This window comes from Chamaea fasciata, unplaced genomic scaffold, assembly GCF_029207755.1.
Source record: "Chamaea fasciata isolate MVZ Bird 193981 ecotype frontalis unplaced genomic scaffold, bChaFas1.0.hap1 SCAF_1, whole genome shotgun sequence".
NCBI lineage: Eukaryota > Metazoa > Chordata > Aves > Passeriformes > Sylviidae > Chamaea > Chamaea fasciata.
This window is the reverse complement of record NW_027094086.1, coordinates 14,207,781-14,223,678: the sequence shown is the minus strand read 5'-3', so window position 1 is coordinate 14,223,678 and position 15,898 is coordinate 14,207,781. Positions and strand designations below refer to the sequence as shown.

General features: G+C 46.6%; 1 protein-coding gene across 1 annotated transcript in view; it reads right to left on the bottom strand.

Annotated features, from left to right (window-relative positions):
* Positions 1–15,659, bottom strand: part of EXT1 (exostosin glycosyltransferase 1) — a 182,832-nt gene extending 167,173 nt beyond the window's left edge. The window contains 2 exon segments of the mRNA XM_066177069.1: positions 14,393–15,024; positions 15,026–15,659. Coding sequence (XP_066033166.1) covers positions 14,393–15,024; positions 15,026–15,340 — 947 coding nt within the window. The 5' untranslated portion in view covers positions 15,341–15,659.
* Between the last annotated feature and the right edge of the window lie 239 nt (positions 15,660–15,898).

The following is a 15,898-nucleotide window of genomic DNA, read 5'->3' as shown; positions in this document are numbered from 1 at the left end:
GCTCCCAACCCCATTGTTTCTGAGACTCGCAGAACAAAAGCTGCCACTCATCAAGATTCAAAATTACAAGGTTTGTCTTCCAGAGAGAAAGCAATACCTAAGTCATATTTGGTTTTGAGAAAGCTACAATTCACATAAAAGCTGAGCAAAGCTCTCTTCTATCACTTTAATTAATTGTGCATAAAAAAACAGCACTGAGGCAAACATATTCCAAAGCACGCTGAAGTCGAAGGTGTGTTGCAGCCACAAAGCTGTGACTAGAAAAAAGTGGATTCTTGCTTACTACTATTCTAAAGAAAAATAAAAACATAGTAAGTTTGGACTGTGAGTTCTCTAAAAGGATTTGGTTTTAGACACGTCATCTTTAGACAGTCATAAGCCACTTGCGTGTCTCATCTTACTATCTAATTGGTTTAAATGATCTGGTTTCCCTTTTTCCCAGGAAAACATACTGCAAGCATGTGGTGGCAGGCAGGGTTTTGCAGCAAGCCAAAGGCAAGCAAAGTGGCATAGTTGCCTACAAACAAACAGCAAGCAGCAAATCTAAGGTGAAATGAGTATAATTAGCTCTTCAAAACTGCTGAATCCTGTGCTGGGAGTCCTGACAACCGTTGGAGGTGGAACAAGCCAGCAACACTGAGAAATGAAGATACATAGCAGTTAAAAGTCTGTTCAGTAATGCAGTGAGGGCAAATCAAGGAAACCTACCCACATCCAAGGATGAGCGTGGACCCACAACACTCGTCCTTCGCACTGCTAAGGATGAGCAGTGTGCAGAAAGGGTTCAAATCCAACTTTAAGGCCTACAGCTCAGAAATACTGAATTGTACATGTAGCCCACAGATTTCTTCCCTCTTACTTTACCAAAGCTTTCAAATAAAACCCATTGTTTGTAAAGGAAAAACTTCTAAAAGGAACAGAAAGACTACTCTCCTCTCTAGAGATCCAGTAGTGCTATCCTGTGCATGCATCCACACCACCTTCTACCTTTATACACCAGGGTTTAAAACACTATAATAACTGTTTCTCTGTTAATCTGGAGAGGGGCTAAAACCACCTTACAACTAGACAAAAAAAAGGCAGGAACAAGCTCATTCCTAGGCTTATAAAACAAGCCTTCACCGATAATTATGTTTTATTACTTTTCATTTTATGAGGATTGTGTTATACAAAACAAACACCAGATGCCTATTTGTTGCATTCAGGGGAGAGGCGGAATCTCCGCAAGCATTGCTGTAAGCAGCCCTGCTTTTAATTAAATACAATAAATGCATAAAAATTCATACTGTTGGAAACCAGCAGGTAGGAGACAAATGGATGAACTGAAAGACCCCCTCCCCTCCAAGCTCCTGCACCAGCCTATTGCTCAGGGCAGGAGCTCTCTGACCAGGGCTCCTGACACATTTCCCTTTCATGCATTTCCACTAATGCCAAACTTCGCAGATAAGCAAAAGCTTTAAAAAAAAAAAAAAAAAAAAAAAAAAAAAAAAAAAAAAAAAAAAAAAAAAAAAGAGGTAAGGTAAGCAGGTGAGCAGGATTTAATTCTACTTTTGTTAAAGAGACACCCATGTACTCAGCCAGGAAAACCTGCAAATAGAAGTTCTTAAAGATGGAATAAAAATGGAGAAAGAGAAGAGAAAAGGTAAGGAGGTGTGAAGGGATTTCTGGCAACCTTAAAGCAATCAGCCAAAACCCGAAGTACTCTTTTACTGTTAACTTGCCAGACTCATACAAAACACTCCCAAATGGCCTGACAGAGGGTGCAGGATGGGCCTCCATACCTGAGATGAAGGACATGCATCTGAAACACATGGACACAACCAGAGGGAGGCACACAAAGCACAAGCAATAACAAGCAAAAATGGGATCCAGTTCCTTAAGGACAATAAAACAAAGCGAACTTTCCTGAAATTGTGTACGCGGGATCTCATTGCAGTGGCAAGTCAAGTTCCATTTTTTTTTAAGGAGAGATTCCTTTAAGACATGGTGCAGCAGTAAATGCAAGGTAAACAGCAGTGGGATGGTTTCCATGCTTTGCTGCTCATTTTCAGGTTTCCATCTGTTCTATTTATCAAAGCGAGGATGGGTCTCTTCTATTATCCTCCACCAGTGCACATCCTCAACCTACTTCCTAATCACATTTGTTTACAAATATTCATTAAATTCCATACTTTATTGGCCTAGCCAGTCAATTGTAAGACCACAGTACCACAAGCTACAATTACAGTAATCAGTGCATTGATTATTGTGAAACATGGTTACCCTGAGACCAAAGTTAAAGTAAGACCTATTGCTATAACCAGTAACTACACCAACAGGGCACCCAGGGATCACACCACCATCTCTAAAGTCTTAGATTACCAGTTTTAGACCTAAATAACACACACAATTTCACTGTGAATTATTTTACAATGACCTGTGTCATAAAGAATTTTCATTAAAAATGAAAGAGTAAAAAAACTTTGCTAGAAGAGGTTATTATTACAGGCCATCAGAAATAGCTACTAAAACAAAAGATGAAAACCTGTTTTCACTGCAATTCAGTAATGCCGTGATACAGAAAGTCAATAGACAAGTGCCCTGGTTATTTTGGCTCTCAGCAACAGTAACTGAAACAGGCATCAGCAGGCAGTGAGGAAGAGTCTTGTCAAAAGTGGCAGGAGCAGAGTGCAATGATTTTTGACACCTTCAGTGCAAAGAGTTAAGACAAGGACCAGATCCCTCCACACAAACACAGAGCAAGAGTCAACCCAGACCTTGGGGTGCTCAGCTGCCGAGCTCCACAGCAGAGATGAAGGAGGATCTGAGGAGAGGCAACAGCTGAGATAATAGCCAGCCCCATAGTTAGCTCCATGTCAAGGGACATGCATGGAGTGAGAGATGAGTGGGAGTTTGGGGCTTTGCCCGAGCTGAGGGGATGTGAAGCCATCACACTGGGTGCAGAGCTCAGGAAGAAGCACCCACATGTGGCTGAGCAAGGGGTGCTGCCTGCCCCAGCCAAGGGGACCCTTAACAACACATTCTCAGAGTCTCTGACCATGCAAGGCCCAGCTGGGGACAACCAGATGTTGCTCAGACCTTCCAACTCGCATCATGTCTACAGCGACCCCGAAACAACACTTAGAGGCAGAAAGGACAATAAGGTGATGGGCTACCCTCAACTGAAGATAAACAACCACCTCCTGCTATCAACAACATCTCCTGATCAGGTTTTGTCTCCTTACACACCACATCTGCAAAAGCCACATTACAAAGAACAAAGCTAAGATTTTATTACTGGTCTCTTTGGGAAGGCCATAGAAAAGTAATTGCATTTGTGTGCGCGTGAACTCGCAAATTAACCCCGGGAACTCTGTTTATGGCAGGGGGGTCATTTACAATGAGAGGTGAGAGCAGCAAGCACACGTACCCCTGACTTTGATGTGTCACCCACCTGCCTTCACACAGCTCCAGCCGCTTGTGCGCTTTGATTACCTGAGCCTTCCCCGCCACCGCTTCACTCAGCTCCTTTCATCTTGCCACAACAACAGCGCCGTGAGAAGAAAGGGGGAGAGGGAAGAGGGTGAGAAAGAGAAATAAAAAGGAAGAGAAAGATTTGGGGCTGGAAAAGTCAGCTTGGTAGAGGAATCTGGAAAGAACTGACATGCTGTCAGGCAGAGATGAAAGCACTAGAAATAAGGGATGCATTGCACACTTTTTAAAATGGTGGCATGATTCTAATAAGGAAAGCACATCATTGGCACCTGCTTGAAACGACTCCCATGAAACAGCCACCCAACAATCTAGGACAGCTAAATTCAGCGCCATTTTTATCTTTTTGTCAAATATGCATAAAAGCTTCCGAAGACAACAGTCCAACACAAAACTGCAATGGAAAGTATTTTAAAATCTTCCTTTAACTGATCCACAGGCCAGACTGACTATCAAGCCTGAAGGGATGCCAAGCAGCGAAAAGAAACCTAACACCAGCTTGAATTAAAGCTCACAGAATTGTAGTAAAAGAAGTAGGCAGGGAAAGGGGATGAAGAACAGTTATGAAAATGCATGACTGCCTGAAATATTTCCCTATCTTCAAAAAATGTTGCCTTGAAATTCCTACCTGCTTCATTCACCTTGCCGCTATCAGATTTTTTATTATCCTCAGTTTGGAGAATTTGTCTGGCACTTAGTATGCAGGAGCAGTGCACAGGAATAGATCCTGCTGCCATAGATAATGCGGTTCTAAGGGAAACCCATCAATTGTTAATGGCCATGCAAATTGTTGAAACTAGAGAGTTATTCACAGTTATCTCACTGTGATTTGGTAAGTGTCCATGCCTGATGTGATCACTCACTTGATATATTATTCCATTACAATTCAAGTAGCAGTCTAAGCTTTTGGGTTTAGAGAAAAAAACTGTAAGGGAGTGTGGAAGGGTGAAGGAATGTTATTTGTTTTAAATGATTTTAAACAGTCATACACACCTTCTCTGTAAAGTATGATAAATCCCTGCCTGCGACTACAGTCATGCCTTACTGAAACATTTAAATCCCTCAGATCGGAAACTAAAGGAGCTTAGCATGCAACTTTAGACCATGATCCTGCGAAGCACTTTCTTATGTTTCAACCATACACATGGTGCACACACCCTTTGTGGATCTTCCAGCTGCAGTTCACACCGTTTCACAATTTCTGATCAGGGTTTTCTACTGCTTATGCAAAAATTTGCTGGCATTTAATAAGCTATAGGCATCTCCTCAAATCCATAATGCATTCACTCTCTCTTGCAGCAGCAACCTACTGATCATTAATTTTCAGCTTTATTGCAGCTCCAACATTTCAGCGGTTTTTTTTTTTTTGCATCTTGTCTGAGATTTATTACTTTCAGCAAAGTACACTTTAGTTTTTTCTGTTTTGTTTGCTGATTTTTAAACCACCCTTAAGGGGGAAGTGTTACTCTTCTTTATAAAATAATTCTGAAATCACCATACTAAAAAATAAATCCTATAATTACATTTCCCATTAGGATTAGATAAAATACATTTAATTAAAAGAAAAATCTGCTAGCACCCAGCACAATGGTTGGTGACAAACTCGTAAGATTAAACATCCATGTGTTTATCTTCCTGAAGCAGCTGACTGAGTCTATGAGCAGACACACCAAAACAAGCCTTCAGAGATATAAACTCAGACATTATAACAAAAGTTTGTCCTTCCCTTCAGACAAAGATTCTGATTTTTAGAAGCAGCCTCTGAATTTACTCTGAACTACCACTAAAACTACAATTCTGATGGGCTTTCTGGTAGTAACACACTGAACTACCTGACTGCACCAGGAATTCCAGTATTGTGATAAAATGACTGCAATTATTCACCAGGCAAAAACCAGTATCAGAAGTCACGACCTTCTGGTCAGGTGATGTTCTCCATCAGCCTGAAGGCTGCAGGGGTCATAACACACACTGCAGCTCTAGAAAACTATTTATACCATACTCCTTTTTACAGCCTCAGAGAACTAATTATTAACGGGACAGGATCCCCCACGGACACACTCAGCAAACACCACGGTATGCCATTTTCCTTTAGGAATTTACTGCTACGCGCAGGCCATCAGCATCACGCTCTCAATTTTGTTTAGGAGCTGAAGAATGATTGATCTTATTGATTTGTGTCAACAGTCTGACATGGCTATATCGACCAGCTGTAATTTTGTAGGAGGAGCTGGGAAGGGAACTGGAGATTGCATTCTTTTGTGGCACATCAGCCTGCCCAAAGAGAAAAAATTATGTTAGAGATGCTGGTACAGCCATCGACAGGACAGCACCGGGACTCGAACCGACACAAGTGAGTGACGACAGATTTCCCACTACCGTGTTTACAGCAAATCCACTGCTAAACACCCAAATATATAATTACAATCTATTACAATTATGCAAAGAAGTAACATTTCAGAAAGGCCTTCTCATTTCCCATTCTTAGCATTGAATACTTTTGTTTTGCAGCCAATCAACTAAATTAGCCCTAATTCTCTTTCATTCATAAACACAAAGACGATATTAGAGGGGAAAAAGTGAATAAACGGGAAATTCACTTAGGAACCCAGGAATTATTTTGTATTTCTGGACTAGAAACCATCATGGAGAAATAAGTCAACTTATTGAAGCTTTAGTGAATTTGCTAACTGCACCGCAGGAGCCCTTGGAGGAGTGATCAGGAACAACAGCACTTCAGTGCCTGGAAAAGCAGTGGTCTTTGGTAGCAGCTGAGTGAAGCAAGGAGAGTTAAAAGGTTCATATACCAAACATGTCCTGACCTAGGACAAGTCAAACCCCAAAAAAGCTTTAGAGGCTATTTGCCCTCCCCAGATACACAGAGAAGAGCAGCTTTATACTGCTTCTAACAACTGTCACCTTTTATTGAAAAATCATTTTAGACCTATGCTCACTGATGCTTCCTGAGAAGAGGTTACAGAAAACATAAAAGAGTAGTATTTCAGTTTTACACAGGCTCTAAAGACTATAAAGCACTAAAGTAAACCCCCAAAATGCTTAGGAAAAGCTAAGACTTCTTTCCATTTTGAAAGCATATGGAAATGTAACCATGGTTGCCAGTGGCAATCCTGGCTGTCAGACTGCAGTCTTGAGATCACATCCAGGCAGGAGAAGGCAGGAGCTCCTGCGACAGCCCTGCCAGCGCCTCACTTCTCCCAGGGACTGCGGGAGGGTTGAGAAGTCTGTCCTACTGGAGTATGAAATGGGAGCCTGATTTAGCCAACACAAACATCCCACCTCTACCACCTTTCAGAAAATGCCCATTTAGCATCCTGGCCAATGAGACAGCACTAAACCACACGAAAAACTGAAACTAAATCTCAAGAGCTGGTGGGAGTGTAGAAACACCAGATGTTTAAAGAAAACGGTCTCTTCTTTCTCCTATTATCGAGGAGGCCAAACCCTCCTGACTGGCTTACAGTTATGTTTTCTTATTCTAAGAAATGATAACATTTTAGGAAGTTAGATTTCACTTGGAAAGTCATCAGCCTGGCAGCATTCGTATCAGTTTTTTCCCAGCACAGCAGTTCAGACACAACATTTTGTTGAGATAGGGCCTGTATTTCTTAAAACACTACTTCCCCCTTCTCACATGAAACAAACCTCTTCTCTTTTGCTCTCATTTGGAATTAATTTCTTAAAGCAGGTTCTCCTGCACCACAGCAGTATGCTGATCTCCCCTCTCTTGGCCTTCAAACACCCTCCCAGGCTATGTGGCACTCCTGCCACAACAGCAGGATATTTTCTTCCCATGTGTGGCTGTCAACTGTTACAAATTATAATTAGGTATATAAGTGGAAGAAAGGACTCTCACCATTCTCTGGCTGGGACCTTTAATTGCACCTGTGCACACCTGGTGTCACAGGCGCCTCCTGCCACAGCTCCCTCCCTCCCTGCCTTCTCCAGAGATGCGGGGATGAGTTGTATCAGCACTACATAGTATCAACGCTCCCTACAGCTGACTGAGGAGGCTCCTAAATTAAGGGCAAAACAGTGATGATCCATGTCCTCTTTCCTCTTGAAATTTGGATTGAAAAATTATCAACACAAAGCCCAACATAAAAGCACAGCATAGCTGGATGAACAGAGAAAGAGGAACAAATCTATTGCTCAGTGTAAACCATGAGAAAGTTTTAAAACCTGTATGTCCCAAATGCTTGGCAAAGTGGAAAGGTGCAGAACCTTAAATATAACCTATAGACACATTCCCACAGGCTAAACTAATTTCTATATGACATGAGACAAGAGTATAAATCTTGCATCACCATCTAAGTATAGCCAAGTCCCTGAGAGGTCAGTCACCTTAGCAGCTCGGAACAGGGCATTTAACTCCATACACAGGCCAGACAGTTGTCCATGTACCTACCAATTATTCTTCTCTGGTTAGCAAAACAGTTTGTTTACCCAAGACCACAAAACTGTGTGGATTTTCTGAAAGAAACCCTTCGGAGAGAAAAGGAAAACAATCATAGATAATACTCCAGAAATCATCAGATTACAGCACATTCTCTTGACTCACATCTGTTGAGTAAATAAGTGCTTCGTGCCAACCAGTTTCATTTACTTCCCTCTGCCGCAAGCGGCTGCAGGTTTTCCAGTGGGCTGGTCCAGGACTGTATGTGGGGCAAAAGGATTATCTCCAGCAGTCAGACCAGTAGTCTTTTCACTCGGGTTTGTCTTGAGCTGGAACTCCTCTTGTTCAATCCTATTCTCCCAGCAAGATGCAATGCTTCACAGATGCATGCATGCAAACAGGCCCACAGCTGAGAACACCCTCAATGCAGCGGGGAGCAGCAGACAGCTGCACACAACCCGCAAGAGAACCCCAAATTTAGCCACCTCTCTCCCTCAGGAGCAGTTTCAGTGAAACTTACTTTATGCCACTACAAAATATTCAGCAGAAGTCAGACTTTCCCCTATGAAACACCTGGCCAGGTACAGTAAGAAGGCAGGAGCACCAAGGGATGCTCTGCAGCACCTTCTTGCTGAGGCCACCTCGCTGGGGGCACAAGAGGACTTCCTCTTGCCAAAACAGGTAACTGGAACTGTTACTCTTAGCTCAGTTCTGATCTGGGTTCAGCAAGCCCTTGAAACTACTTGTCTCCAGATTATTTCTACTTAAAATGATGACTCAGATAGTTTTTTCTTTGATTTTTGTTCTATCATCAAGTGTCTCTTCAATGATGAGTATTTATCAATAAACTATCCTAGATCAATTTTCCTAGGCAGGAAAAATAAAAGCAGGGCCCCTCTAGCTGTGAAAGCTGTGTTCACGTACATTCTGCATGCAGAAAACACCTGCCGCAGACCAGATCACCCATCTACTGTACTGCTTTGTCACCACATAGCCTTGTATGAGATGCTTCATAGAAAGACACAGAAAGGCCTGGGGCAACCAATTATAATAATAACTCACCCCACAAGAAAACTTAATTACTTGAGGGTAGGAGGGCGCCTGATTTAAGGCCCGCAGGCAGGGTGGGCTCCTCTGCCAGCGCCTGACCCTACAGACCCGGCCACACAGGCGGCAACGCCCAGCACGGCTCGCGCGGGGAACACGCTTCATGCGCACGGATCCACCCGCTCCCACAGCTCTACCGAGAGGGAAGAGCCTGGTGCAAACAGCCAGGCTGAGGATTGCACAGCAGGCTGGGAGCTTAGGGATGGATGCTCCTGTCGCCCCTGCTCCCAGCTCCTGCCAGGGCATCAGCCTGGAGCCTCTGGAAGCCCCTACCCCTCAGGGCCCTACTTGCATTAAATCAGCATCAACAGGCACATTCTGCAATACATAAAAAGAGAGCAAGAGGAAGAACACAATAGAGCAAGTCCTATATTCTCAGACGTCCATTAAAGTTTTGTTATTTACCTGCTTACTGCATTTTGGATAAATGTATTGTAAACCAGGCAAATTTCCAGCTTCTCAAAAATCAATATTAAAAAGTAGTCTGGTGGGGACAGGTCTTTGTAGGAGCCAAGATACTCTGGGAAAATGCCCAAGCGCTCTCAGTAGTTTTTGAGTTTTATCCAAGCTCCCAAAACAGCCTTGTATGTGTCTTGCATACAAGATGCACTGACTGGTTCCCATCGTCTCATTTCAGACGTCCTAAACAGCCACTCTGAACCTGGGTGATTTCTCAGACCTGTCCTAAATAGCTGCAAATGAGCTGACTTGTGAAGGCTTTTAGATAATTCAAAAAATAATCCAGTGAGTGATTAAGTGTGGCATTTACATTTGTATTTTCGTACAATACGCAGAAGCTCAGTACACTAAAAATACAAGAATTTCACCTTTGTTTGAAACGTGCACATACATGCACTGGAGTGCTCACATTATGATCACACGTTGGACAGGCAAGCCTAAGCCTTCCTTCACATTCTCATGCCAGTCTGCTGAGTGGCAAAGTCATCCTTCGTGTGTACTTCTACCATTTCTTTTTTCAGTATGAGTATTTTATTCCTAGTGGGAAGGAAGCAAATCTAAAACTTGCTTTTCTTCCTATTCTGTGCCTGTTGCATGACTGCGACCTTTACTCACGATTTTCAAGGGTGGGAGGTTCAGCCGTGATTGGCACACGTTCCACCAGTAGAGTGCACACCAGGTAAACCTACTGGGTACCAGGCATCAAGGAGGATGTTCAGCTGGATATATTCTCCTGTAAAAGTATACATCCCACCCTGCCTAATGCTACTGTGTGCCCTGCAGAGAAGTTTCATTGGTATAAGCATGCAAGGTGCTGCTGCTCTCTCCCTCTTCTGCCAGCACCCAGCAGCCCTAGAAGATCTATGAGCAGCTACTTCCCCAAGCTCCTCCTCCACTACCACCTGCCTCCAACCTCCTCTGGCAGAACTAGTCCCTCCTCATGAGGTCCTGCTTGTTTTACCTCAGTTCAGTCATGACCACACAGGCTTTTTGAGCACTGACTAGTCAAAAAACCCAGCCTATAAAGAACACCTCATTATGCTCTTTGTCCTCCACCATAGCTCACTTTTCTCCAAAAATATGGTTTTTTCTCACTTTTCCTCCTCCGTTCTACTGCTTTCTTTCTTTTTCCCTTTTGCTTCATTCGCATTATTAACTTTAGATATCAGGCATGGATGAGGAAAAAGTCTCCTTGAATGAGCTTCTGGTGAGACCTTATGCTTTTTGACACTATCACTGCTACCCTCTCCATCTTTCAAGGGCAAGGTTCCTGCAGGTCAGGGGATATGCCACGGACATTATTTTACTTTCCTAGAAAGATTCTCATTTTGGTGCAAACCTCTTTTCTGCATCTGGCTTTACTGGAACTCCATTTCTTTTGGCATCCACAGTCATTTATATTACCTTCCAAAAAGTAATTATTTGGAACCAGTTAAGCCTGTATATGAATTCTGCCTTTGTTTAAAACACATTGTATACATATGTATATATTTAGACTGTCATTAAATATTTAAGAGGCTGTCTTCAAACTTCAGCAGCAGCAGCAGCTTTTATTCCCTTAACCCTTTGTGAAATAGAAAGCTTGAGGCTGAAATCTTATTGTGGAGGAATTCAGAAAGTCCAACTGCCCTAGTGCTGGGTGACAAAGGCCAACTCTGACAACCAAGGGCACTCTAAAGAAAACCAGAGGTTTTCTTTGTTTTCTTTTATATCCTGTTTGCTAGCAGTCTAATCATGATAATGTAATTCATTTTAGTCTGCCTCAGCTTTATCTGCTGAGATGCATAACTAGGATGCAAATTAATTAGCTGTGACATACAGAGGGATCTTTCAATACAATTCACAGAGACAAATACTCACATGCCCATCCCTCCTTTCCCCCAAACAAAGTAAGACACTCTACACATTTTTCCAGAGGTCAGGAAGTCACCTTTCTTGGCTTTTTCAATCTCCTAGAAAGGAAACACCACATCCAGCAGACAGGTGGACCTCATGTGAACCCAACACCAAATGTTACACCCTGGATGAAATCCCATCACAAGCAGCTTGTGATCTGTGCAGCCCCAAGCCCAACACATCATAACACCACTACCCTGCTAACACAAGGTTAGCACGTTTTAAAATCTGATCACCTAAATTACCTGGCTTGGCAAGGCCTCTAACCTAGATCAAATCATTCACTCTAGCAAGCGCTGGTATCTCAAGGCAGCTCTCCATGGCCAGGGCACCTACACTGCTGTCTTTCACATGAAGTGGTGTAAATATCACAACAGAGGATAGGAAAATCAGCACAGAAAAGCACAATATGTAACTCCCAGTTGGCTATGCCAATAGATGTATCTTGGAGAGTATGTTTCTCCTTCTTTTTGATTAAAACCTTGAGGATGCATTGTTAAATCCAAGCCCCAAACGCCTCATAAGAGCCACTCCATGTGCAATTTTCAAGGCCCAGATATATTTAGAGACACTTCTTTCCAGTCGCTATAGCCTCATTGATGATCAGATGCTGCTTTATTTGGGATGAAAAATGGGAGTTCCTTCTACAGCTTTCACACCTGAGATACACATCAGCACAGAAGCACTTCAAGTGGAGGGCTGTGTCATGTTGCCTTGGGGATGTGACCCTTGCAGATTCTATAAAGGGAGTGGAGGACCACGCATGGTCCCTACGGGCACAGAGAAGCCAGCAGACAGGCCCCGGCAGGACACGGTGCTGTGAGAGCAGCAGATGGCACACTCTGCTGTGCATCAGCACCAAGGCACAAGTGAGAAGGGGCAGCAGCACACGCTGCCAGGGCTGCCCTCGCTCCGGTAAGATGCTGGGTCAAAGAGCTGGAGCATCTGCAGTTGTTCACTAGAGCAAACCCCTTCACCTCAGCAGCCTGACGCTGTATCAATTCTTGGAGTAATCTTATTTTCTTGTCAGCATCAGTTTTTAGTTCCTGTCTTTTAACAGCAGCATTGCAACAAATGTTGAAGCCCCCCACAACGATACAGCTGCATTCTAATGGCAAGTATGCTTTTTGTATGGATAGCAGAGCATACTAGTTGGGTTCATGCTGTCATACCCCCTGAGGGTTGTTATGTACAAATCTCCCCACAATAAGTGGCAAAGACACTTTATGGGGAGCAGAACTCACAGGGAGAGGTATATCTTTTATTAGACCAAGTGGCACAGCTGTAAAAAAACTGGACTCCCGTGAAACCACAGGCAGGTATGTTTGCTTTTATGACAACCTGACAGCACACACACTGTAGTATACAGCAAATAACCAGGATTTTTCCCATCTGTAAATTAGCTCCAGTTGTTCAGATCTAAAAACAAAAAACCAATACACCCTGAAAGGCTGGAATTGTCAGGTCGCCCTTCTTTCCCAAAGCATATATTCCCTGAAGGAGATCACAAGTCAAAGGGGCTCCCGGGTGACAAATACCATGAGCTTAGCTTAGTATCTCTACTGATCACCCAGCACCGATGCTGTATCGCTTCCACGTGTGCATTATTTCACCACTCACCCATCAGCCTTCTGAAAACGAACGGGATTAAAAGTCCACTGAGTAACTGCACTGCTCTTTCCTCCCCCTCTGCAGCAGAATTTCAGTAACCAAAAGGTGAGCAGAGTTCATCTAGGCAGTCCACGCAGGCTTCCCGACTTTGCAATGCTGACCTTCCCGGTCTCTTCCCAACCCCCGGGGATAGTTTCGGTGGTGAAACAGCCAGTCGGAAATTTTCAGCAGTATTAATGCCAATGTAGTTTCTTCCCAAATGCTCTCCAGAAGTATTTTTCCACCCACGTTCCCCTGTGCACCACAAAACCCTCCAGCCGTTGACAGCTCTGGGTGCAGCTCCACTGCACATCACCCAGTGCTGTACGGCTGGTCTGTTTTAATTCAGTGTGTAATTCATGCTACCCAGGAAATATTCTCGTGTGAAAAACTTCATATCCAGGCACCTATTCTGCAGCAAACATAGCGGTGGTCGGCTTTTAAACGAACTAATCAGCTGCAAACGGCTTAGTCAGCATCGCAATCCTGGAGGTAATTCCCAAAAGCGATTTTCCCGGCAGCTATACATACAAACCTGAAAAGCAGACTGGAAGACACGGGCAGCAGTACAGCGAGACAAAATTTGGCTTCACAGTGACATTACCAACAAATAAAAATAAAAGTCGAGGAAAGGCAAGCAACCGGGCGTTCACAGAAAGCACACGCTTGAGCTCGCATCACTGGCGTATTCTTTCACACGTGAAAACCAGAAACCCAGACACAGGACACAAACACAGCCAACACTCCTTCCTTCTTTCTTTACTGATACTGTGCTAGTTTGAACTGAGATGAAAAATACGGCAAGGCGAGTTACTAGCTTGTCTGTGGAGATACACAGACACAGATCACTCACCGGGTAGTGCTTTTTGGAGAGCGCACCCCAGCCATCGCCCTCAGCAACCAACCCACTTGAGGAGCCTGGCTCACATGCGACCCGGAGAGACCTGAGGACTCCTACAAACTTTGTCTCAGGGCAGTGAAGACACAGGGCATCTGGCCCAAGAGGCGCTGGGGGGTCAAAAAGCAGCACCAAACGCCAGCGCATCCTGCAAAAGCACCTCTGCCGCTGGCAACACTTGGAAAGCCATCGGGCTGCGGAGGCAGGTCATCGGTCCCCGGGCAAGCAACGCCACGGCTGCAGGACACCGCATCGCCCTTCAACGCCTCCCCGCCAGCTCCCTCGGCCAAGGCAGCACGGAGCCAGCCGGCAGCCTCACCGGTGACGGGAGAGGCCACCAACTCGCCCAAAGGAGTGATGAATGCTTTCCTCTGGCCACTGCCAGCGCACTGGCACACATCTGCTCACATCTGCCCGGCGGCCCGGGCCGCCTGCAGCGGAGGCACGCCTGCATGCCCGGGGGATACAAGCACGGGGAAGGGGCACCGCTCACTTACTTTTCGTATTCGGCGTTGTCTCGATCGCAGCGCGAATCCTTGTGCTTTTGCCAGTCTTTGCCATGCTTGCAGGTGGTCAGGAGGACAACATCCTCTCCGTTATGGACGTGATATAAGGCATTCCTGGTGTCTGACCCTATCCCCGTCAGGTACCTTTTCCCCTTGAATACCAACATGTACTTCCTGAGAGGAGGGATGGTGTTAAACCTCAAAAATCCCTTCTCCCCTCCTGTCCTAGGGTGATCCTTAGAAAAGAGCGGGATAGAAACGTCAAAGTTGGGTCTGAAGTTTTCAGTACTGATGCTGGCTTTGGCCAGCATAGCCTGGCCAATGTCGAACCCCACATCCTCAGTGTAGTCGGGCCAGGTGCCGGAGTATAAATTAAAAATTAGGTGGTTTCTGCCGTTGTTCCACAGGTGGAGGCTCTGCACCTTGGAGCGGAGGTTGTGCACATACTGGGGCGAGAGCTGGTCTCGGTCCAACGTGTCCAGGCTGAGGACGAAGAGGCAGGCCTGCCCGGGGTCCGAGGTGTAGAACCGGGAGCCCTCGATAGCGGCCAGGACGTTTTGGTAGCTCTCAGCGATCTTCTCCCCCTTCTGCTGCGGGTACACGTAGACCTTGAAGCCGTTTTTTCCGGCACTGGGCGAAGTCGAAGCAGGACTCCATGCGGCAGCGGCGCCCGCGGTAGAGGCCGGCGCTGGCGTCCCGCCGCTGACGGGGGGAGACGCGCCCGCCGCTCTCGGGGCCCGGGCGCTCGGCGGGCGCGAAGGGCCGCAGGGCGTCGGGGAATCGGGGCCAGGGCCGCTCGGCGCCGCCGGGGCGCGGGCCATGCCGACTACCGGGCGGCGGGTGCCGGGCCGCCCGCAGCCGCACGCCTCCCAGGTAGAGCAGCAGGGCAAGACAGGTGCCGGCAGAGAGCAGCGTCAGGTAGCGTTTTTTGGCCTGCATGTGTCCGGCGGGGGTCCGGGGGGCTGCGGAGGAAGGCGGGGGCAGCCCGAGCTCGCCGGGCGCCGCTCTCAGCTCCGCTCCGCCATCTTCCCGCCGGCGAGCGCTTCAAACTCTCTTCGCCCACCTCCGCTCGGCGCCGTTCCCCAAGCCGCCGGCCGCGGCCGCGCATGTGGGCGACCGCCGCAACTTTCTCGCCGCCGGTGTCTCAGGGGCGGCGGGCGGCGGCCCGGCGGCGGCCCGGCGGGGCGCCCCGCATGCACTCAGGGCCGGCCCCCCGCGCGGGGCGGGCACCGGGCAGCGCCGCTCCCGCCTTCCCGCCGCTGCCGGCGCTCGGCTCCGCCACGCTCCCGCCCACCCCTCTCCGCCCCGCGCCGCCAGCCCAGCCCAGCCCGGCCCAGCCCCGCCGGCTCACAGCCCGCGGCCGCCGCGCCGCAGCCTGACGAAGCCCCGCATCGCCTGCCGCCCCACGCCTGGCCCCGGCGTCGCTCGCTCCTCGCCTCGCTCCCGCTGAATGGCCCCCAGGACGGAGCAGCGGCGCCGAGGACCCTCCTCCCTCTC